At 34.3% G+C, this 23,636-nt stretch overlaps 1 protein-coding gene across 1 annotated transcript in view; it reads left to right on the top strand.

Moving 5' to 3' along the window:
• The first annotated feature begins 2,824 nt into the window (after window positions 1–2,824).
• Window positions 2,825–23,636, top strand: part of LOC140750173 (corticotropin-releasing factor-binding protein) — a 37,885-nt gene continuing 17,073 nt past the window's right edge. The window contains exon 1 of the mRNA XM_073083566.1: window positions 2,825–2,975. Within this exon, the coding sequence (XP_072939667.1) occupies window positions 2,907–2,975 (69 nt within the window). The 5' untranslated portion in view covers window positions 2,825–2,906. The remainder of the gene's footprint in view (window positions 2,976–23,636) is intronic.

Below are 23,636 nucleotides of genomic sequence, written 5' to 3'. Positions count from 1 at the left end.
TAATATGTACGTTCAAATAAATAATGCTTTCTTTAAGTTTGTCATATTAATACTATTATTAAAAGGGTTTCAGTATGGACATTGTCAAGATTTTCATATCGTGTAGAGCTTCACACAGATTCGAGCATTGTTAGATGTATATTTTTTATTTAACATTCCCAATGGTTGTAAAGTACCACAGTTTTCCTCCGCATGTCTATTACTGTTTAATTAATTATAAAATTCTGACATCATTTTATAATTACCGAAGCAAAAATAGAAATATTTGTCATACCCAGAAACCAATTCAAAAGCTCTTGGGAATTTGATTTTGATCAATATATGTCATGTCATGTCTAAATTTGAATATAATATTATTCACCCTTTGATTCGTAGAGGCTGTCACATCCTCCATGAGAACAATAGTTTAAATTCCAAAACCAGTTATCTATTGTCCGAAACCTGAGGTGAGGTATTAATCATTAAATATTTCATTATGGAATAATAAGGATTAATTTCCAATTCATCTGTATAATGAAAACGGTTTTGTGGTTAATTAATGGAAACTATTTAACTCTTACCAACATATTTTTTTGTGGTTCGACTCCGGCGGCACCAACGCCACACCTATTTCCGCATAATAACAGTAGTGTTAAGCGTTGCTGTGTTCTGGCTTTAATGGTGTGATAAGGGAGACATACTTTTCCGAGACGTTTCAGCTTAGTCCTCAGGGTAGCGGTGCATGTGTGGCCGACATTAGCTGTGAATCTATTCTTATCTGGGGTTGATTACAGATGTCCTTGGGCGGCAGTAGCCACTCACCCTCAGGTGGACTACATGCTCGTGTGCTACTCCTATATTATAAAATAATAAAAATATAGTTATGAATCAGGTCTGTGGTAAGAACATACTTTAGCTGTTTATTAATCAACTAGCTGACCTGGCAAACGTTGTGTTGCCATATAAATAAAAAAAAGTTAAGGGTGAACAACCCTTATCACTTAGGGGTATGAAAAATAGATAATAGCCAATTCTCAGACCCACTGAATATGCATATAAAATTTGGTGAAAATCGGTAATGTCGTTTCGGAGGAGTTCGGTAACTAACATTGTGACACGTGAATTTTATATATAAGATTTAAGCAAGTATTTCGAATATTTGGTGCACTGATGGCATTTGTGAAATTTGACGTGCATTTTCTAAAAGCGCTTAAAACAATTAATTACGGGTAATTAATGAAACATTTTAACTCGCATTCTATTACATTTGTTCAAAAATAGTTTTCGCTATTGTTATAGAGATAAAAGTAGTCATTTGTGACCTTCCAAGTTAGTATGCTATGATAAACGAATATATAGTCTACCTGGGACTTTTCTGTTGCCGACATCAGGCAATCGTATGCAGGGTTGTAGGGTTCGTTAGAGATGTCATGTAATGGACATATGTAATCAGTGCTTGAAATTGGGCTTCTAAATCGAGGGTTCAGAGGTCCCAGGCATGCACATCTGATTTTTCAAAGTTATGTGCGTATTACAAATTAAATATCACGCAATTTAACGAAGGAAAACATTGTGAGGAAAACTCCCTGCGTAAAAGATTTAAATAAAAGTTTTCAAAGGTATGTGAAGTCCTCAATACTCACCTGGCCCGCACGGTGGACTAAGCCTCTCACTCTGAGAGGCCCGTACTCAGCTGTGGGACAGTAAAGGGTTGACGACGAGATTGCATGCTCATATGCTACTACTAAAAGTAAACAAAAATACAAAAGACTAGGTCTTCTCTTGCTGTATTTGCAAAGTTAACTTAGTTACGAATATGTATTTAACATTTGCCCTTTTCCAATATGTGATAAATGCTTGTACAACATTTTCAATCACCGCACGATATTTTGGTAACTCAATTTGATTGCGTGATTACCGTTTTGAATAGAATCTACAGGTAAATTTGTACGTAATTTGGTACGTTAAGTAGCTTATCCAAGAGATTCGATTTAAGATTTTCATTGAGGTATATGTAGACTTATATGAATTACAGAAATAATATTTGATATCTTTTTATTCTAATGTATATTAGTCCTTTTTATTTTTTTAAATAGTATCTTGTAGTTGACAGTGCAACAAAAAATAAGACTCTTAAACATATTAACGAACTAACGAACACAATAATTATATTTATAGTTGTCGAAAATTTTAAAACTTTCGCGTATTTTTTATACAGTATTACAGTATTAAAATTGATTGAATATGTAAATTCAATATTGTCAGTTATACATGTAGTATTGTGTTCATACTATATCATTACAAAAATCAGCCCGCGCTACAATTTACTAAAAATATTTTGACACGAAGAAATTTTAATATAGGAGTAACAGACCGAAATCAATATTTTCAACTTGGTAAATCTACTAATCACTTAAATCTTATCAATGTATCAGGAATACTGTGTTGCGTATTATTTTGTACCCGAGTTACCAAATTCCTAATGATCTCTTCTGTACAAACAAACTTACACTATTCATTAAAATTATCACTAGTGACGTTCATAATATTTACAGTACAAATAATAGATACTGATAAAATTTCGCTGGTTCTCCAAACACGTGATATATCATTATATCGTCGAAAATGTACGGAAATGGTTGGCTTATAGTAAACTTGCCAAAACGTGAAGAATAACGTTACGTATTAGAATGAATGAACGTATGTGTATGAATAGTGAAATATGAAATAGTTCAGAACAATTTGTACGTGGAAAAAGTGTGGGGATAGGCGCATCCGAGGGTGCGCAGTAACCAGTATAAAGGGAGGACGGCAAACCCGCCCCATTCACAAGTTTCTCGCCGGCTCCGACGCCCGGAGTACTCAACTTCCAGGAACTTTTAAATTGGTATTATCGGTGAAGTGATACAAACTTTTTAATTTACAATATGAGAGTGCTGCTATGCATTTTTGTCGCAACCTTCACGTTTAATGCTATCAACGGACTATTTTTTCCGGTAAGTTTTTTATATAAATAAACTAATAGAATATCGCTATTTAAATAAGACAATTTCAAATAGAAAATAGGTACTCAGTTAAGTTAAATATAGTATGTGATATATACAATATACGATTTAATTTTAATTATACTTAATACTTAAATAATTTCCTTTATGACTTTAACCGAAATTGTCAAAAGTGCTTACAAAATTATTTTTTGGAAATGAAATAAAACCCGGTCAAACTGTAACCCAAAAGTAACGATCAAACTAGCGTACCTAACTAAACAAAGTTCCAACAAACCGTTTTAACTACACTTGTAACAACACAATATTGAGTTTCAAACATTTTTTTTAATATTTGACAATGTAGCTTGTTGTATGAAATAGCTGAAAATTTTCAGGTGTACTTTGTAAATATACAACTGAAAATAATAAGCCGCTGAATGTTTTTTTCAGTTTCAGTTACGTTACGGGATTAACTTGTCTTTAAGTTTTAAAAGGAGTATAATTATAATAATCATATAAATAGGTGTAAATATCTCATAAAGATAGAAATAAATTAGAAATTAATTATCATTTGCTAAAAACGGTGAAGGAAAACATCGTGAGGAAACCTGCATACCTGGGAGATTTATATAAAAAAAAACTGAAAGGTATGTAAAGTCTACCAATAAGCATTGGCCAGCGCGGTTGACTATGGCCTAATCCTTCTCATTCTGAGAGGAGACCCGTGCCCAGCAGTGGGACAGTAATGGGTTGATGATGATGATCTCGTAAAGAAAGAACATTACTAGCACTTGTAATTATATTTATTACAATGTTATATATCTAACATTCGTTAATCGATTTGTCCTATGTGCTGATTATATCTGGCAGATAGTATTACAGTAACAAGTCATGCAGCCTAACCGATAGTAAGTGGTCGCTGTCGCGGGTACCCATAGAACTAACTCCATATACTCGTAGAATATAATTTCAGCCCGAAGATGGTCACGGATGCGTTGCTACTGAGGACTAAAACGGTCGTCTCATATGCAAGTTAACGACATTCACGCCCTTCCACCGATACCCTAAAAATAGACGTGGTCCTTGGTCAAACTGAATATATTACACCGGTCTACAGAATTTTTGAGCATGGGTTATACATACGTTATTTTTATTCCTTTTATACCTAGAAATAAGAAAAAGAACAAAAAACAGTTCTGAATTTACTTTTACGTGTACAAATTGGAAAATTCAAATTAATGAAAATATAGGATCTTCTCACAAGGACTTCCGAACTTTGAAAGTTGATAACGGTCATCTTACTGAAGCAACATCTGTCAAATTAGTTTTAATTTATTCAGTTTGTTTTGCCAAATTACCATGGATGATTATAGCATTCAACAACACGAACAAATAATAAAATTATTGTATCAAAAAGCTATTCTGTTCGGGCAACGCGTGCTACAATCGTCCGCTACCGCGTGGTCGCCATGATCGACCTACCGAGAGGACTATTCGCAATCTGGTGGATAAATTTAAGTCTACTGGGTCATTAAATGATTGACTAACATCCGTATATCAACGAAACGGAAGATTTGCCGAAAACATCGCCGCTGTCCGTGCGTGTGCACTAGAATCTGAGACAGTCGATTTCCCGTCGCCCATAAGAACCCTGCCTTTTGCAGACCATAACCATAAAAGTCGTACGGACATTTGAACGATGTTATATTCTACACATAATGGCAGCAATAGGTCCTTTAAACGATTAAAAATTTTCGATAATATATCACACACAATTTGTTTTATATAATTTTAAAGATAGGAAACGCTCAATGAAAGACCCTATACATGAAAAATGGACACAGTTAATTTATTAAAAGATACACAAACATTAATTAATGATACATTCTTATAGGTAATAGAAATTTCAAAATAGAATGCAAGTATTTATTAATGAACATTAAACAGTCGTTGGTAGATCCGGATAATATGTTTTCTTTGATTTTTTATCTTTGAGTGGATTCACAATACAAAAATAACAATCTATGCGATGATTACTGAGTACCTATCCTCCAAATTCTTGGCACTGCAAACTTCATTGCTCTTTTTTCACCTCGGTACCAACCTACAATAAAACGTACCGTATTATAACTATATAAAGTAATTATAAAATAGTTATAAAGATAAAAAAATGAATATAAACTCACCGTCCAGAATATTTCCGCAAGTGTTACCTGACACAATATGTGAGGCCCATTTTTTATCTTGATTTTTAACAGGTATACAGTATACAGATGGAAGTAAGTTGGTATGCCTTGGAAATCTTTAAATTTGTACATAAATCGTCCTATTTCTCTCTTACTTTCATAAATTCGCCGCAAATATAATAAAATGAGTCGGCGTCTCGTTTACAACTTCACGAAGTCATTTTGTACAGACTGATACAACGAAAAAAAAATTAACTACGTTATTCCACTGAAATAAGCAATCACTTACTTTCGTACACAAGGAGCGATGCAAGAAACATTACACTCCGCCCCCTTGCCACTCTTTTGTCAACGTTAGTGCGCCAAGACCGACTTTATTGGACTCAAAAATAAAAAAATGTTAAATTGCTCTAATTTCTATAAAAGCAAATATTATCGATTTGTAATTTCATTTTTTTATATATATTTGCTTATATAATCAGAATATATTAAGTAAAACTCATGCACAAAAAAAAATAAAAAAATTGTTGACCTATGTTATACATGCGCTGTTTTAGTTTATAGTTCAGTTACTCTCATGGGTAGCAACCCATCTGTGATGGAGTTTAGGACTCTATTTAAAGTTGGTTGCGGATTTTCCAAGGAAGAAATAATTACAAACCGTCAAATACACAACATTGTTCGCTTCGCCTCCTTTATAAAAAACATACAAAACATCCCTTACAACTTTATAAGGAAGATTTATATCCGCAGGCGGTAATCTTGTAGAACATTGACCTCATATGAGTCCAATATGAGCTTTACCGTCTTGTAATCTTGTAAGTAGCAGGCAATATGTTTTTGGGACAAAGAATTATAACTACGAGTGTATATACATCATTTTTTTTAGTATTATTGAAGTAGTAAAGTAGTAAGTATGTGGTAACTGTCACCCATGGACATTTGTAATCAGCTCCATGTAGAACAGGGGTTCTGCTTGAAGACAATCGTAGACGATGTCACTCTTGAGGGTAGTCGCTACACTATAATGGAAGAAATAGAAATAGGTGTGATAGTTTTTTTTTATAATATAAGAGTAGCAGACGAGCATGCAGTCCACCTGACGGTATGTGGCTACTGCTGCCCATGGACATCAGTAATCATCCCCGGAAAGGATTAGAATCCCTACCTGTAGACTAAGCTGGAACGCCTCGGTAAAGTATGTCTCACTAACCACATCTTTCAAAGCAGGACACAGCAGCGTTTAACACTGCCGTTTTGAGGCAGAAATAAGTGTGGCAGTGGTGCCACCGGAGTCGAACCACACGGGGTTCTACCACCTTCAGATGGTATGGAGTGATACCTTCCTGGTCAATAATATGTGATTCTGTCACCTTTTTAGCTATCGACCTTTTAAATTTATTTTGCACATATACATATTCATTATTCGCTGTACAATTAATCCCTAATTGATAAAACCTGCTCGACAATGTTTTCCTTTCATTATGCCATCGTCAGCCTTTTTCAGTAGTAGCACCATCATTCCTGAAATAAACATAGTGTCTTGTTTTTTATTACACGAGTATCTTTTTACTTATGTATATAATTACAGTATGTAATAGTAGTAGGTCTTACTATGCGGTAATCCATGATATAAAATTAGGATAAGATGTTCGGCTGCCAATGTATATTATATGATGCTGTACATTTTAGGCTGCGCAGTAGAAACTATTACTACCACCTATATAAGATAGGTGCCAACTGCCCATGTAAACTTGGTATGTGGTAAATATTCGACCCCCGTATATACGTATACTGCTGCTTGGTACGAGTCTCGTTTTATAGAGAGCGGGATTAGAAGAGTCCACTGCCAAGTAGGTGCTAATGGATGGACTTCACACACTATTACATGTAGCAACTGATCGTAAATTTGTAATACGCACAGACCCTCAATTGAGAAGCTAAGTTTTTATCACCGCTATGTTAATAAAACACCATCATACATTTATCTTTGTTGCGGACTGTACTGTTGTGTGTTGTACGAAGTAGTTTTTATCCACACTTTATAAATGACCTAAGACAATAAAGTAGCACACAAGCGTGTACTCAACTTGATTAATTGGTCACTGTCACCCATAAGATCTGTAACCGATCCTAAAATAGAATAGGATCACCTAACGTCGATCGCCTTAAATAAATGAGTCTACTTACTTTACCAGATCCTTAAATCCTGGAGATTTAAGGCGGAAATAGGGGCCGTCGCAGTCGAAAATAAATTATGTGATACAAAGTAAAACTATTGTTTGTTTTTTTATAATGTAGTACACATATTCATTTAGAAGTGAAAACTTCTTTAGCGGCGTTGTGCACTTTTTGTAATGGGTGAAAAATGTCAAACTCGCGTCAGGACTCGTGACCTGATCGATAAATCGTAAGATTGTCATGTTTGTGTACGATAGCGCAATAAATGATTTTTTTAGCACATAAATTATAGTACTTTTATATTTCATTTCATATATATATCAAGTTTTCACTTCTGCCAGCACTCTCGGAGTGCAACCCGTTTATTTTAAAATGATTTTTGAAATAAAATTATTATGTTTTATCAAATTATATATATTTATATCTATATCTATATTATTATGTTTTACTTCAACAGCTTAAGCCCATTGGACTTTTACTTTTGGGCACGGATCTCCTCTTAGATTAAAAGGGCTTAGAATGAAGACTTGAATGAAAACTAATTAATAAATAATTTGGTGCTCCTGCCGCGAAGATCAATTTTGCATATTATACTTTTGCATATTCATACCAAAATCTGTTCAGTTTGTATTTGTATATGTAAATAACAAGAAAATTCGCGCATGAAATCTTGTTTACGAAAAACGACACGCACCCTCTTTAACCTCACAAAAACGAAGCTTTATTGAATATCCACAGGAGAAAATATTATTAAACCCTTGTCCGCCTAAATGGACCTTTTTATTACACAAATGCCTTTAAGTGATTTTCTCGTGTAAGTTGAAAGCCATTTTTCAATGTTAGTCTTTCACTTGGATATGGAATTACTTATGTATGTAAATTGTGGAAACACTTTTACTTGCTATAAACTTATATGCGAGTTATTGTGTCACGTGTTCAATAATTTGCAAATGTTTTTATTGTAGGCGATTATATTTTCATATTGAAATTACGAGTATATTTGCCCCCGCGTTTAAAAGTAATATATTCTGAAGAATTAAGGGTTTTATTTTTTTGAGCTGGAACCCTATTTATTTCATATTTAAAAATATGAGAAGTTACTCTTTATAACAACAGCCAGTTAAGAACAAATAGACAAACAAACAGGCGGAGAAAATAATATAGCGTATAATAAAACGCTGTTATTTTGTATAGATTACCAACACGGAACAACAAATACTAACATGTTCTATGATTTACGACAAACAAATAATTATTGGCACTTATTCCAGTAATTACAACTAACAAAATAAAAATGTGACGGCGTTAATGAGTTCTTTAACACTAGACTTTTTAATTAAGTTCGCTTTCAATTTTGCTTTATAGCTTGCCAATAACATTTGATCAAAAGTAGTAAAAAAGATGGAAATTTCTATTTCACATGGGTGCCGCCAACTCCACTTTTAATTAATTGAATCAATAAAAGTTGCTACCGACGCAGTTCAATGTTGCTTTTTATTGTTTAATATTTATGTACTTTTTATTGGCTAAAATAGCGCGGTAAATACTAATTACTTAATGCACAATTTCTACCAGCTAGCTTTGAGGATGTGCAAAAAATACAGGCAGTACAAAAATGAAACAGGAAAAAGAAAAAAAAATATTGGCTAAGTGCACATCGAGTGCAGTCGATCTCGCACACAGTCTACCACTGAATTTTTATTTGCTTACATCATTAAATTTAAAACTGTCTATCTATGAAAGATAAACTAATACTAATAGGGTCCCGATTTTACGCTTTGTATATGGAATTCCAAAAAGAAAATACGCTTGGCTTAATATATTTCTGATGTCTGCAATCCCTTACTTATGAAAGATACATTAATATTTAAGATGGATTGTCCACGGTGGCCATAAAGTCATCTTAAGTCGAGTGGCCATAACACTGCCTTCAAATAGAACCGTATCCTGTAGACGGAAATGCGTTATCGCTCTAACTGCGGCTTTGTGTGGAATGCGTAATGTCGGAAATTAAACTCGCTCCTTATCCCTCAAGCCGGCTGGTGCGTTTGGAGATTAGAGGCAGAAATAGAACGTCGTTACGTAATATTTTTATATTCTGTTTCGACGACGTTGGGAGCTATTAACATTATTTTTATTTTTAAGGGAACTTACAAATGAGCATGCAGTACATTGATTGATAGGTGGCATTGCCTATGGACATTTAAATTAATTTCAGCTAGGATTAGAGTATCATCTAGGTCAACTACAAATGCATTGTATTGGTGTAAGTATGTCTTCCGTACTACACGATATAAGTCAGAACACAATACCATTTAGCGATGTTGTTATCTCACAGAAATAGGTATGGTGTTGATGCCTCCGGCGTCGAACTATGGGCGAGTCTACGACTCTCTTAAAATCTGATATTTACAAGAGATTTACATTTAAAAAAGATTGTTCATAGTAGTCATAAAGTCATCTTAATTCGAGTGGCCATAACACTGGCTTCGCATAGAACCGTATCCTGTAGACGGAAATGCGTTATAGCTCTAACTGCAGCTTTGTGTGGAATGCGTAATGTCGGAAATTAAACTCGCTGCTTATCCCTCAAACCGGCCGTTGTAGATTAGTGCCAGAAATAGAAGGTCGTTACTTAATATTCTTATTTTCTGTGTGACGACGTTGGAAGCACTTAAGTTTATTTTTATTACAATAGTATACTGTAGCCTAAAATGCGTTATCGCTGTAACTGCGGTTTTGTGTGGAATGCATAATGTCGGAAATTAACCTCACTGCTTATCCCTCAAGTCGGCCGGTGCGTTTGGAGATTAGGAGCAGAAATAGAACGTCGTTACGTTATATTCTTATATTCTGTTTCGACCACATTGGCAGATAGGAAGATTATTTTTATTAGAAGCGTATCCTGTAGATGGAAATGCGTTATCGCTCTAACTGCGGATTTGTGTGGAATGCGAAATGTCGGAAATTAAACTCACTGCTTATCCCTCAAACCGGCGTTGTAGATTAGTGGCAGAAATAGAACGTCGTTACTTAATATTCTTATTTTCTGTTTGACGACGTTGGAAGCTGTAAAGTTTATTTTTATTTGAATCGTATATTGTAACAGGAAATGCGTTATCGCTCTAACTGCGGATTTGTGTGGAATGCGAAATGTCGGAAATTAACCTCACTGCTTATCCCTCAAGTCGACCGGTGCGTTTGGAGATTAGGAGCAGAAATAAAACGTCGTTACGTTATATTCTTATATTCTGTTTCGACGACGTGGGAAGCTATTAAGATTATTTTTATTAGAATAGTATACTGTAGCCTGAAATGCGTTATCGCTGTAACTGCGGCTTTGTGTGGAATGCGTAATGTCGGAAATTAAACTCGCTGCTTATCCCTCCAGCCAAGCCAAGCAATAGAACGTCGGTACTCATATCGGTATTCATATTTTTATTTTGATAAATTACGGTGGGTAATGTTCAGAGAGAAAGATTAAAAAAATACTATAAATACAGTTATTACTTGATATTTTAACGAAAATTACAGAAATAATATTTCGTCTTCAGTTGGTTGCCAGCAGGGTGACCCCCTTGGGCCGTCCATTTTCAGTTTGGCTATTCATCCAATCATATCACAATTAAATTCTAAATTAAATGTCTGGTATTTGGATGATGACACTCTAGGTGGTGAAGTGAGTTCTGTTCTAGGTGATTTGGAATATTTAATACATAAATTTAAAGGAATTGGACTGGACATAAATTTTTCAAAATGTGAATTATACATAAATTCTGAAATATCTCAAGAAGAAAAGGAACAGATAATTAATAAGTTTAACTTTTTGGCCCCAAATATTAAAATTCTCGATAAGGACTCTCTTCACTTACTAGGTGCACCTGTTTTTGCAGATTCAATTCCTTCATTCGCCCAAAATCAAATTCAAAATTGACACAACGTTTCAGACAGATTATTTAAAATTAATTCTCATATGGCATTATTCCTTATTCGTAATTGTCTATTTGCCCCTAAATTTATATATTTTCTTAGATGTAGTCCCTTTTTCAAGTTTTCGAACATTTTAAATGACATTGATACCATCATCCTTAACACATTATCATCAGTATCTAATTGTCAAATTTCGGACCGCGCTTGGACCCAAGCCTCTTTACCTTTTAGATACGGAGGTTTGGGAGTACGCAAAATTTCTAGTGTTTCTCTCCCGGCATTTTTGTCTTCAACTCATAGTACACAAGACCTAGTTTCGAAAATTTTATTAAAATCTAATTACCTACGACGTTGCGTACATGAGTGAAGCCAAATCTGCTTGGGTATTGGCCTGCCCAAATCAAAATTATCCCAAATTATTACATGTCCAAAAATTATGGGACGGGCCCCTCTGTAAATTAACCCATGATTCACTTCTGAATTCGACAGATGGTATTACAGAGCGGGCTCGTCTTTTAGCAGTATCGGAGCGAGAGTCAGGTTTCTGGCTACAGGCTCTTCCATCGAGCAACATAGGGACTCTTTTGGATAATTCCACTTTGTCCCTATGTGTGTGTCTGCGTGTAAAAATAAATGAGCCACATTGTTGTGTCTGTGGAGAAGGCGTCGGTCAGTCTGGTCATCACGGTCTGTCGTGTCAACGCAGTGCCGGCCGTATGTCGCGCCACGCAGGCATCAACGATGTCATCCGTCGGGCCCTTGTCACCATCAACGTACCGGCCACTCTAGAGCCGAAAGGTATAGTGCGTGATGATGGCAAGCAGCCTGATGGATTGACACTCGTGCCCTGGAAACAGGGGGAGTCCTTGGTATGGGATGCCACATGTGTTGATACCATGGCTCCATCTCATATACAGGTGACCTCGATGCGTGCTGGAGCGGCGGCTGAATCTGCTGAGGCTGTGAAGCGGCGCAAATATGCTAACATCTCACAGAGTTACATGTTTGTGCCTTTCGCAGTCGAGACGATGGGACTGTGGGGTCCGGAAGCGAAGCATTTCTATAAAGAATTGTCTTCGCGCCTGATTGAGGCCTCCGGTGACCCAAGAGCTGGAGCTTACCTCGGCCAACAAATTAGTTTGTCAATTCAGCGAGGTAATGCTGCTAGTATCTTGGGTACACTTCCACGGGGCAGCGATTTGGCTCATTTATTTTATTTATAAATTTTAGTGTTAATTGTATTAGTTTTATTTTATTTTAAATAGTGTTAAATTGTTTATTGTTATTGTTTAAATTTATATTGTTGTTAAACTTAAATAAAATAAAGAGTCTTCTGTCAGAAATAATTGAATGTGAAATATATAGTCAGCACCATTACATTTACATTCAATGGGTGTAATAAAAGTTGTGCTGCATTATATCAGCTATTCTAGTTTTATGATTATGTCAAAGGAAATATATTATTGTAAGGCGTTACATCTTTGTTTTAGGGCCTATAACTGCTTACGTGTTAAACCTCGAGTCCGATAATACATTTTCTAATATAGATACCCTCTCTAGACAATACTCTCTTATAAAATAGCATGTTATTTTTTGCTTTTTTGATAATAAAAATATCACGTTAGATTATAAATGGAAATAAACAACACACTTCACAAGTTCACAGTCATATCTACAAAGATAGTCCATTTCCCTTATAAGCAGGAAACGAGTAAGGTACAACCCCTCGTCTATGAGAAAAGCGTATAAAAATACCACGTGCTGTTTGCGACTGGAAAGTTGTTAGGAAAATAAATAATATTTAAATTGTGTTTCTTTGTAAATGCTTCCGTTGATCTATAAAAGGTCTTTGAAAGCAGTATAACTCCTCGTTCCACTAACAACAGCAGTGTTAAGCGCTGCTGTGTTCTAGTTTGAAAGGTGTGGTAACGAAGACTATGATCTGGTCTTTGAAAGAGTTGGCCCAAGTGGGGATATATGCTACTCGTAATTTCAGGTAGCAAGTAGAGAGCTGTGATAGTCGAATCGTTTGAAATACAGTTTCAAAATCTGATGGTATGAAGTTCGAGTGCTCGGCACGTTTTAGTTTCTTTTCGAAGTAAATACATCGTTAAATTACCTTTTTCCGTTTTACCTTCTTGTCTGAGCAAACTTCATGACTTCAAATAAGTAGATTTAGGCAAATCAAACGTACCTCAAAAGGAAATTACTTTGGTAAGCCGCAGAATTTACTTTTCTTCAAACATACTTAGTAGGGAAGAAACAACAATTAAAGAAAAATCTATCAAAATTACCTTAGTCACTGTGTGTAGGTTATAAATAATTTCTATTTAATTGTATAAATATTTCATGACTTGTTTTTGCCTTTTCGGTTTTTTTAAGCAGTAGAGTTTTTTGTTTTAATAATAAATTATGTTAAATCTCACTTACCTATTTATTTTTATATAAATATGTATATACTTATTCGTTAATTTAAATCTTAAAACAAAAAGATTGCTCTTATCGGGATTTTAAAATGTTTAAAGGTCAACATGATGTAAGACAGGCATTTTTCTTCCTTGCTTTTAATACAGAGCTGATATAGAATATTTAATCTGGAGTTATCTGCTAACTTCAATTATCCAGTCAGTTATTACTTCTTTTTTTAATAAACCATGAGTCAGTTTACATTACATCGTATGTGCATGTTTAGTTTATTTAATAAATAAAAATATTGTTAATTTACTTAGGTGTTATAAAAACAATAAACACTTGAACCATGTCTTCGGTTTCATAGTATTCATTCGAATCAATTTAGTACATACAACATAGTATTCATTTGAATCAATTTAGTACCTAATATCAATAAATGAAACATGAAAAATATTCAAAATAATACCACAATACAACATGAAAGGCCATAAATTTATACTTAAATAAGTTTTACGTTTATTTTGTAGAAATATAAGCAATTTTAACATTTCAATACCTACGCAAATTGAAAAATAATTTAAAAAGCAATAAGCTCTGAAATATCCGACAGACATATCTTATTTGTATTGATGAAAATTTATTTCATTTCGGTAGTAGATTGAATATTGTGTCTGACAATACGTCCCCGTAGCCATCAGCCTTTTACGCCAGCATAATAAATTAATTTCATTTTAAGCACATCATTTTACACACAATATGTCATGTTCAGGTTAGACAGGGATTAACATATACACATATACAATTATACATGTGTGCCTTATACATATGTGAAAATATTGTCAGTTTTTTATCCGCCTACGGAGAGTAATTTTCAAGCGTATGTATGTATATTCGTATATACAGGGTGAATTTTTAAAACGGGCCTTCAGGGCCAAATCCGAAACTATAAGGATTAGCGAAAAATGCTGAAAGGAGTTACGAGGCCGATTTTGATAAAAACTAAAACTGCATCATTACTTTTTTAAAATAACTTTTTCCCTAGCCGGGAATCGAACGAGTTCATTTTGAAAAAAAATGCATGAAACTCCGCCCATAGCAAGTAAATCTATTATAATGGTCCTAAAAATAACCTTAGCTAAGTCGGACATAAAAATATAAATTATTCGGAAAATAACGTCCATTTCGAATGATTAGAAACATTGAGCTAAAAAAATGTTAATACACGAAATGTTTAAATTAATAAATGGCGGGAACTTAACTGCCAAATTAATATGAAAAAATATGTCTTTTCTTAAAATTGAGGCTTTTCCTTTAGTTTGTCATTTATCATTACTTCCCAGAATTTGATCCTTATAAGCAACACTATCAGATAGTGGAATAATATAGAGGTGTAATTTTTTTCAAAATGAACTCGTTCGATTCCCGGCTAAGGAAAAAAATATTTTAATAAACTAATGATGCAGTTTTAGTTTTTATCAAAATCGGCCTCGTAACTCCTTTCAGCATTTTTCGCTAATCCTTATAGTTTCGGATTTGGCCCTGAAGGCCCGTTTTAAAAATTCACCCTGTATATCTCATTCTTTAGCATGCTTTGTACCCTTAGTATGTATAATCTAAATATATATAACTCAAAGGTGACTGACTGACATAGTGATCTATCAACGCACAGCCCAAACTACTGGACGGATCGGGCTGAATTTGGCATGCAGGTAGATGTTATGACGTAGGCATCCCCTAAGAAAGGATTTTGATCAATTCTACCCCCAAGGGGATAAAATAGGGGATGAAAATATTACTTCGTAACGCGAGCGAAGCCGCGGGCAAAAGCTCGTATGTTATAAGCTGCGCTGCTGAGTTCTGGTTTGAAACTTAATTAAGGTAAGGAGATATGATTCCCATAGTGTTTTATTTATATAACATGATTATACTTAACATACCCGAGCGTTCCAATTTAGTCATCAGCTTAGTTCATGAGTGCCACTAGCTACTTAGCATCACGCATGCTTTACTTCGATATAATAAAAAAGGAAAAAATATCTACCGGTCTTTACGCCGAAATTGAACCACACCGAAGAAACCGTTTACCTTAAAAATAAACACTGGCTGAGCTTTTCTCAGATGTTATTAGTCGTAATTGTATTTGAAGGGCGGTGTAAGTGAAAATAAAGCGATAAAAGTATAAGACTTAGTGGATTAGAAGAATATTTTCTAAATTCGATTTCATATAATAGAGTACTTACGTACGACATAAAATAAAGTATTCGTCAATTTTCGTCCAAATTTCACTGACTAATTAAAAATAAATTCTAGCAATAATGTAAAGATCCTTAGAAATTTATTAAAGGTATGGAAAATATTAATGATTCTCTCATAAAAGTCAGATGTTAATCAAACTTAATTGGGCTGTTACCGTTGGAACGAATCTTTGGATGTTGAGTTAGAAAGTTTCAAATTTCTTCGAGAAGTTAGTTAACCGCATTAAAACTAACCTCAAAGTTACGCTGTTATTTGACCTAAAGAATTTGATCTAAGGCCAAAACGGTTTTATTTTTTTATAGCAATAATAATGTTATGTAAAAAAAATATTTATTAGTAAGAACCGTTTGGTCGTAACTTTCCGTATCATAAACTTCAATATTTGTATTAAATTGAACAAATTATATCATGTAAATGATATAATTAGCAATAAGAAGATACTAGTACAAATGACCTCATAATAATAACAAAAAATATTTATCAAAAATTTGTTAGGTATATCTATACTTTTGTCCCTGTAGTTCCGGGACCAAAATAGGGCTACGGTATCCCCTGCCTGTCGTAAGAGGCGTCTAAAAGGGGCTTCCGGGGTAGTGGGCGGCAAGATTGGGAGCTCGAACCGCCCGGCCAGCGACACTGGGAAGGACGGCGGTATGTGTGGCCGCATGCCGTTGTACACACCAGAGGATGTGGCGAGCTTATGCTCACCTGGGAGGAGCCCGATGGGGCAATCGCGCTTAGAGGACTCTGGTTGCGTTCCCTAAAAATCCCACATAACCCCGTGTCGCTCCCACGGCATAGGGTACCGTTTGAAGGTTTCCCCCTCGTAAACAAAAAAAGGTATATCTATAATTTGACTCCGGACGTATTTTCATACATAGATTACATCTATTATTTCATATTGTTACTTTTACTAATACATAGCACATAAATTACTGAATCTCAGGGACAGTTTAATGGGACATCAGGGCCAGGGAATTTTATGGGCTTACTAGCAAACCCAGCAAACGTTGTGTTGTCATATAAATAAAAAATGTTAAGGGTGAATATGCATATAAAATTTGGTGAAAATCGGTAAAGCCGTTTCGGAGGAGTACGGTAACTAACATTGTGACACGAGGATTTTATATATAAGATTATGTTTAAACAAACGATGTTACATAGATTTATACTTAAAACAAATTTAGAATTTTAAATTTCAGTCACACGTCACGTGCATAAAGCTTTTCACGAACAAGAAAGTTAGTTATGAAATTTTCCATAGGTTTTACTGTAAGCGGCTGAAACCTTGGAAACTAATTATACAAAAGCTGTTACCGGCAAAATGGAAGTTTAAAGTAAAACAACATGAATAAGTCTCGTACCTTCAATGTCCGTGCTTCATGAAAATTACACGAAGAAACATTTTAAAAATTCTATTAGGAAAACATTTTAAAGTTTCATTTCAGACATTCTTTCTGTAATCTGATTTTGTACATAATTATCATAACTTTGCATGGTTTAGTTTCTATGTGTTTATATGAATGCAGAATTATCCGACACAAAAATACTTTTATGTTGACATAGGCACATCTCATCCATTTTGGGCGTAGGTTTCAGACATTAGGTCAAATAACAGCGTAACTTTGAGATTAGTTTTAATGTGGTTAACTAATTTCTCGAAGAAATTTGAAACTCTGCAACTCAACATCCAAAGATTCGTTCCAACGGTAACAGCCCAATTAAGTTTGATTAACATCTAACTTTTATGAGAGAATCATTAATATTTTCTATACCTTTTAATAAATCTCAAAGGACCTTTACATTTTTGCTAGAATTTATTTTTAATTAATCAGAGAAAATGGGCTGAAAATTGCCGAATATTTTCAGTGATATGTTTTATGTTGTACGTAAGTACTTTATTGAATTACATCAACATTCAGAAAATATTCTTCTTATCCACTAAGTCTTATATTTATTTTATTATTATATTTTATCGCTTTATTTTCGCTTACACCGCCCTTCAAATACAATTACGATTAATAACATCTGAGAAAAGCTCAGCCAATGTTTATTTTTAAGGTAAACGGTTTCTTCGGCGTGGTTCAATTTCGGCCTAAAGACGGGTAGACGCATTTTTTCCTTTTTTATGATATAAAATAAAATATACATGATGCTCAGTTCACTCGTCAAATAAGGTGAGGACTAAGTTAGAATGCCTCAGGTATGTTAGGTATAATTATAATCTCATTTACCTTACCTCTTACATGAGAACACAGCAGTGTCTGATTCGGCAGAAATATCTCTGGTGGTAATCCCTCCGGACTGGAATGTAAAAGGCTTTTTTTTTAACCTTCAACATTACTACAGGTTGTACCATCTTACAACAGTAAGCACATTTGTATTCTAGTTGGAAGGGCAAGGTGTTGTAAGTACTCCAGGATATCAAATATCAATCCGTCCATAGATAGGACTTATATCTTTAAGATTAGTTGTTTCGTTGCAATGTTAGTTTTATAAAAAATAATATGATGAGTAGGTAAATAAAAAAATAATTTAGGTATCTGTACAAACAAGTTATTTAACAGTTAAAATTAACATAGGGTCGTCAACAACTCAATGGAAACTTCCGATGCACATACCTATTTAAAAATATTTGCAATGTAAAATTTCTACCTCGTCAATTAAAACTTATACCGCTTTCTCAAAGTCCCAAGATAAATTAAATTTAGAACGAAATTTGCGGTAAAGTAATAAAACTGCTTATAAATTTTAATGCACAGTAGTTTATTGTCAAACGGAGCAAGCCTGCTTCCGCATATATTAATTTACTAGTGAACTCGGGGACGTTGTTTTTAACAAAAATCGCCTTGCAATCAAACATCTTTTTTTTGTTGACAAAGGGGAATTCTCCGGTTTTGTGGGATTTTTGCCCACTAAACAAGGCCCTCAGCGCTACATGGGGGACTCCGGGATCTTTAACATAACACAATCAGAGTCCTCCAAGCGCTATGTCCTCATCGCGCTCTGATTCTCCCCGTTCGATTTCGATTCGTGCTTGACCAATTAATTATACGTGTTACTATTGTTAGTTATAGTAGTAGTAGCATGTAATAAGCCTGTAATAAATAAAGGTAAAATTATTGACCTAAGTGTGACGCGACTCCTTAAAGAAGTCTGTTAAAAATATAGGAGTTGTGTTCTATTCTAAAGTTTTAAGGCGAAGCCGCATGAAGAATTTCGTTTTAACACATAACAAAACTTTGTTGGAAATTGTTAATTTCGCGAGAAGTAATTAAGTACCTTAATGACGTCACCGTAATCAAATCTACCGCAAAGCGAACTGCGGACGTAAATACCGTTCCCTATCTGTTAAATGGCAAGATCTCTTTATAATCTATTATTTGCTGAATGGATACACTTATGTAGACACAAAAATTAAGGAAATTAGTTAGAAAAACAAGCAGAATTTTAAAATAAGTTAAGTTTGACTAGAAACTCTTTTGCATATTAACTGGTGTTGACACTACAGCCTTTTTTGTGTATTGCTTATTGAACCGGGTTCGGATATTCTTTAGTAAGCCATTTTAAATTGTTTTATGGCAAAGTTAGACATAATGTGAGTTTAGTTAGAATATTTTCGAAGTTGGAGCAGAACCGTTTGATGTAAAACGTCAACTAAATTGGCCATATTTTTTAATTGGCGGCAGTATACATAAATACACACCACCAAAAAGTATAGGCGCTATTAAAATAATAATTCATTTCAGAGTAAAAAGCGGTGGTGGCTGATTCCGTTACATATATACATACATACATACAACCCAAGCTAATAAAAGCGTGTTAAAAAAAATGACCAAAGGAGAATGCCCATTCTTGGTACTGATTTTTCTCATGCGTCAAAATGAAAGTAATATTAAAATTATTTTTTGATTTTTTTGCAGAATTAGTCGATCAGAATAGTTTCTTTGAGCAGGGGATTCCAATGAAGATAAAATAAGACGAAATGTTGATTGTTGTTCTTAAAAATTAAAATGGCGGTATTTTATACTTGGAATTCAATACGATCTATTAGTGTTTTGACTAATGATTTTTCTCATGTGTCAAAATGAAAGTAATATTAACACATTGCCTGCGTTAGTGCAAAAATGAAATTTACTTCCCATGCATTACGACTTCTATACTTGCCGTACCAGTAGAGCCAGCTGTGCGTTACGGCTTGTATTTTGCCGTACCAGCACTTGACTTCGAAGGTTCATAAAAACATGAAAACCCATAGATTCCAAAAAATTTCTATACGAATTGATAGATTATACACCTATATATACACAGCCGCCGCCGCCTACCTAATATTTCAGAAGTTATAAAAAAAAATCAAAATTGGTGGTTTTACGGCAAAATGCATGCCCTGCCGCATAGATCATTAATAACGCTAGTGATGGGAAATATTTGTAAAATAGAAAACAATTTGATTTTTAAAACAACATTTATTCTAGTCATGCAAAATCAACAACTTAAACATACGTAATAGTAGGAACATTGATTACAATTTGAGATCAAAAATAATTCAGCATGCGTAGTGATTATTTGGATCAGTTTTAATTAGTATTTACTTTATTATACCACTCCAAATAATAGGTTTCTTTCATTCTTGACAAACAGTGTGTACCTACTCTTTTCGCCTTCTTTTTTCGTTCTCGGCTGGTTAGTTCTTTTCTTATTTGTTTGTAGCAGTAATGACATTTCTTATTCTTCTGTCTTTGCCATTTTATTCATATCCAGCTTCTTACGAGACCGTTTAATTTTTATTTTCGAGCTTCGACAAAGCATTACCTACCCAGCCAACACGTACAATCACCGTGCAGCGTGCAACACTACGGCGCACTGAGCTGCGCGCGCGCCCCCCAACAGTGCGGTACGGCGTCAAGATTACGGCAACATACTCGCCGTACCGCACGAGTGATAAATATTTTTGGTTCTGTGCGTTACGGCAACATTATATGCCGTACTTTTTTTCTGCAAAATTAAAACCTACTTGAAGCAAGAATGTCGCAAATATGCCTATCTCTTTTGTGCGTGCACGGGAACCTATAAAATCCCCCTCCGCACCGCGCGCAAAACAAAGACAACTGATCGCCGCATAGTTCGATCACCAAATACGGCAAAATAGTGCTCGTAACGCGCGGAATGTGTTAAAATTATTTTTGATTTTTTTACATAGTTTGTTGACCAGAATAGTTTCTTTGAACAGGGGATTCCATTTAAGATAAAATAAGACGAAATGTTGATTGTTGTTCTTAAAAATTAAAATAGCGGTATTTTATACTCGGAATTCATTATTTTAGGTTTTTAGGATTATTTTAGGTTTTTTTACCTACTATCTTTAAAAGTAAATGGGATATGTTAATCGAACTACATTATAGGTACCTACTATCAGTTAAAACCGACCATCAATCTATCGTCGGATATTTTCGATTGTCAGGTTATGTAATATTTCGGTAAATAACTTCAGAACCCGGGTGCTGATCTAAAAAATAATTATTGGTAGTAGTATTTGGTTAATTATACATCGTCCACAACAAGTTTCAATTTGATGCAACTCTGGACGGCGGTCCATACTTTCGTGGGCATTGTCCTTTTCCATCCACTCAATATTGAGGTACATGTACAACCGACCGCCCGTGAGAGATCTTAACGTTTTTTCCTTACGTAACGATTTAGGTACCTTTACCATTCAGCGCCTATTGCAAGTTACGTGCAAAAATCTTTTCCTCGTGTTTACCATCAACTAAAACTTTTGACAATACAAGCGCAATAGAATTCAATTATGTAAGTCCCAGTTAACTTCAGTTTCACGTCACCCTAAAGTTAAGGAACATCCTATGGCAGACTATTAAAACTTTTCCTTCTACGGTAAGTTGCTAGCAAAATAGGATGTGTATGCTACCACAGAATACGAAATAGTTTAAAGCTATGTTTTTTTTTTATAATATAGGAGTAGCAGACGAGCATGCAGTCCACCTGATGGTAAGTGGCTACTGCCGCCCATGGACATCTGTAATGAACCCCAGACCTATCTGGGGAGATCCATCTGGGAGATCCCAGATCTATCTAATCCTAATTAGATATTCCTACCTGAGGTCGGCCACAGATGCGCCGCTACCCTTGAGGACTAAGCTGGAACGCCTCGGAATAGTCTGTTTCCCTTACCACACCCTTCAAACCAAAACACAGCAGCGCCTAACACTGCTGTTATTAGGTAGAAACAGGTGTGGTGGTGGTGCTGCCGAAGTCGAACCACATTTATGAAATATAAACTTTTAGTTTACTTATTTTAGAGAAAAAAAAGATGATTATATTTTTATTAACTAATGCAATAGTCACCAAAGCAAACGTGACTGGGTTACGGCTCTTTTCAGAAAAGAATCAAAAAATCAAATCTTCCATTTTCTATCTCTGTTTTTAGATCGAGTAAAAATATCTACAATCCTTTCATTGTAATTATTTTTTCTGCTAGTTTATATTTTGATCTATTTGATTCTTTGTCATAAAGACGTTATACATTAATAGTTAAAAAATGCAAAATAAATTAAGACTACTTTTATGCAATTACAATTTCGGTTGTTACATATTGTATTAAGTTTTAATCGGAAGTTACATTGCCATAGAAAATATCTTAATTCTGGATAACCCCAAAGCACTGTCTCGTTAACATTTCCAGTTCAGCACCTGCCAAAGTAAATTTAATATATTCAGGAATACTCATCAAAGTAAATCGCATGCATATTTTAACCATGTTTAAAGTTGTGCAAGAAAACAATAACAAGAAGCGTAATTAAACGTTGTGTAAACGAGACTCAAGCTCGAACACAGTACCTAATTCAAGGCCGTGCAAATAAACACGATCATTCAAATAACATGTTTAACGGCGTCAACTCTGTTATCTGGAGAGAAAGCATAATAACACAGTAGAAGTAGATTCTTATACTGCGATAATAATGCGTTGGTGGGCGAAAAGTCGACGGTAAAAGATGTAGTTATAGTTCAAAAAATCATAAAATGTGTATAATAACTATAGTCCGATTCATAATTAGGTGTCCAAAATGTAAACAAAGGTGTTGACCTATCAAGAAAATATGTGTCAAATGGCGGTTTCTTATTTTTGTCAATATTAAATTAATACATCAATAATAAAATAATAATCTAAATAAATTAAAATCAATTCACATTTTCCAATATTTATATTAACTCAATTTCATTTCATACAGTAATAATAATAAAAAACAAGATTTATGAGAGAAAATTAAATTGTGATAATGGTCACACAATCGGCATCCAAAACATTTTTTGTGCCGCCATTTTTAAGTTTGGTAATTGATATTATTCATTTTGTGATCGTGATCGAACTCGAATTTTTTCTAGTTTTCTAAGCGCGTTTTGTTTAATTGTGTGCAGTAATTACATTTTTATTTTATGTTGAATTTTGTGAATTTTTCGTTTCTTGTTAATTTGTTAAGGTTTGTAATACCTGTAATCGAATTTTGACAATGACATTTCTTTGTTTACATTTTGGACACCTAATTATGAATCAGACTATAAGTGTATTTTTATTTACTGTTTTTTTAATGTAGTTTACACACTAAAATTTTTACTTTCTGTTTTTTTTAGTGTAATTTACACACTAAAATACACTATGATTTTTATGATTTTGAGTTTGTAATTGCAT

Source organism: Epargyreus clarus, unplaced genomic scaffold (genome assembly GCF_041222505.1).
Source record: "Epargyreus clarus isolate Ecla_fem2 unplaced genomic scaffold, WU_Ecla_fem_2.2 ptg000019l, whole genome shotgun sequence".
NCBI classification, from domain to species: Eukaryota; Metazoa; Arthropoda; class Insecta; order Lepidoptera; family Hesperiidae; genus Epargyreus; species Epargyreus clarus.
The sequence above is the reverse complement of the archived record's forward strand: the minus strand, read 5'-3'. Positions and strand labels throughout refer to the sequence as shown.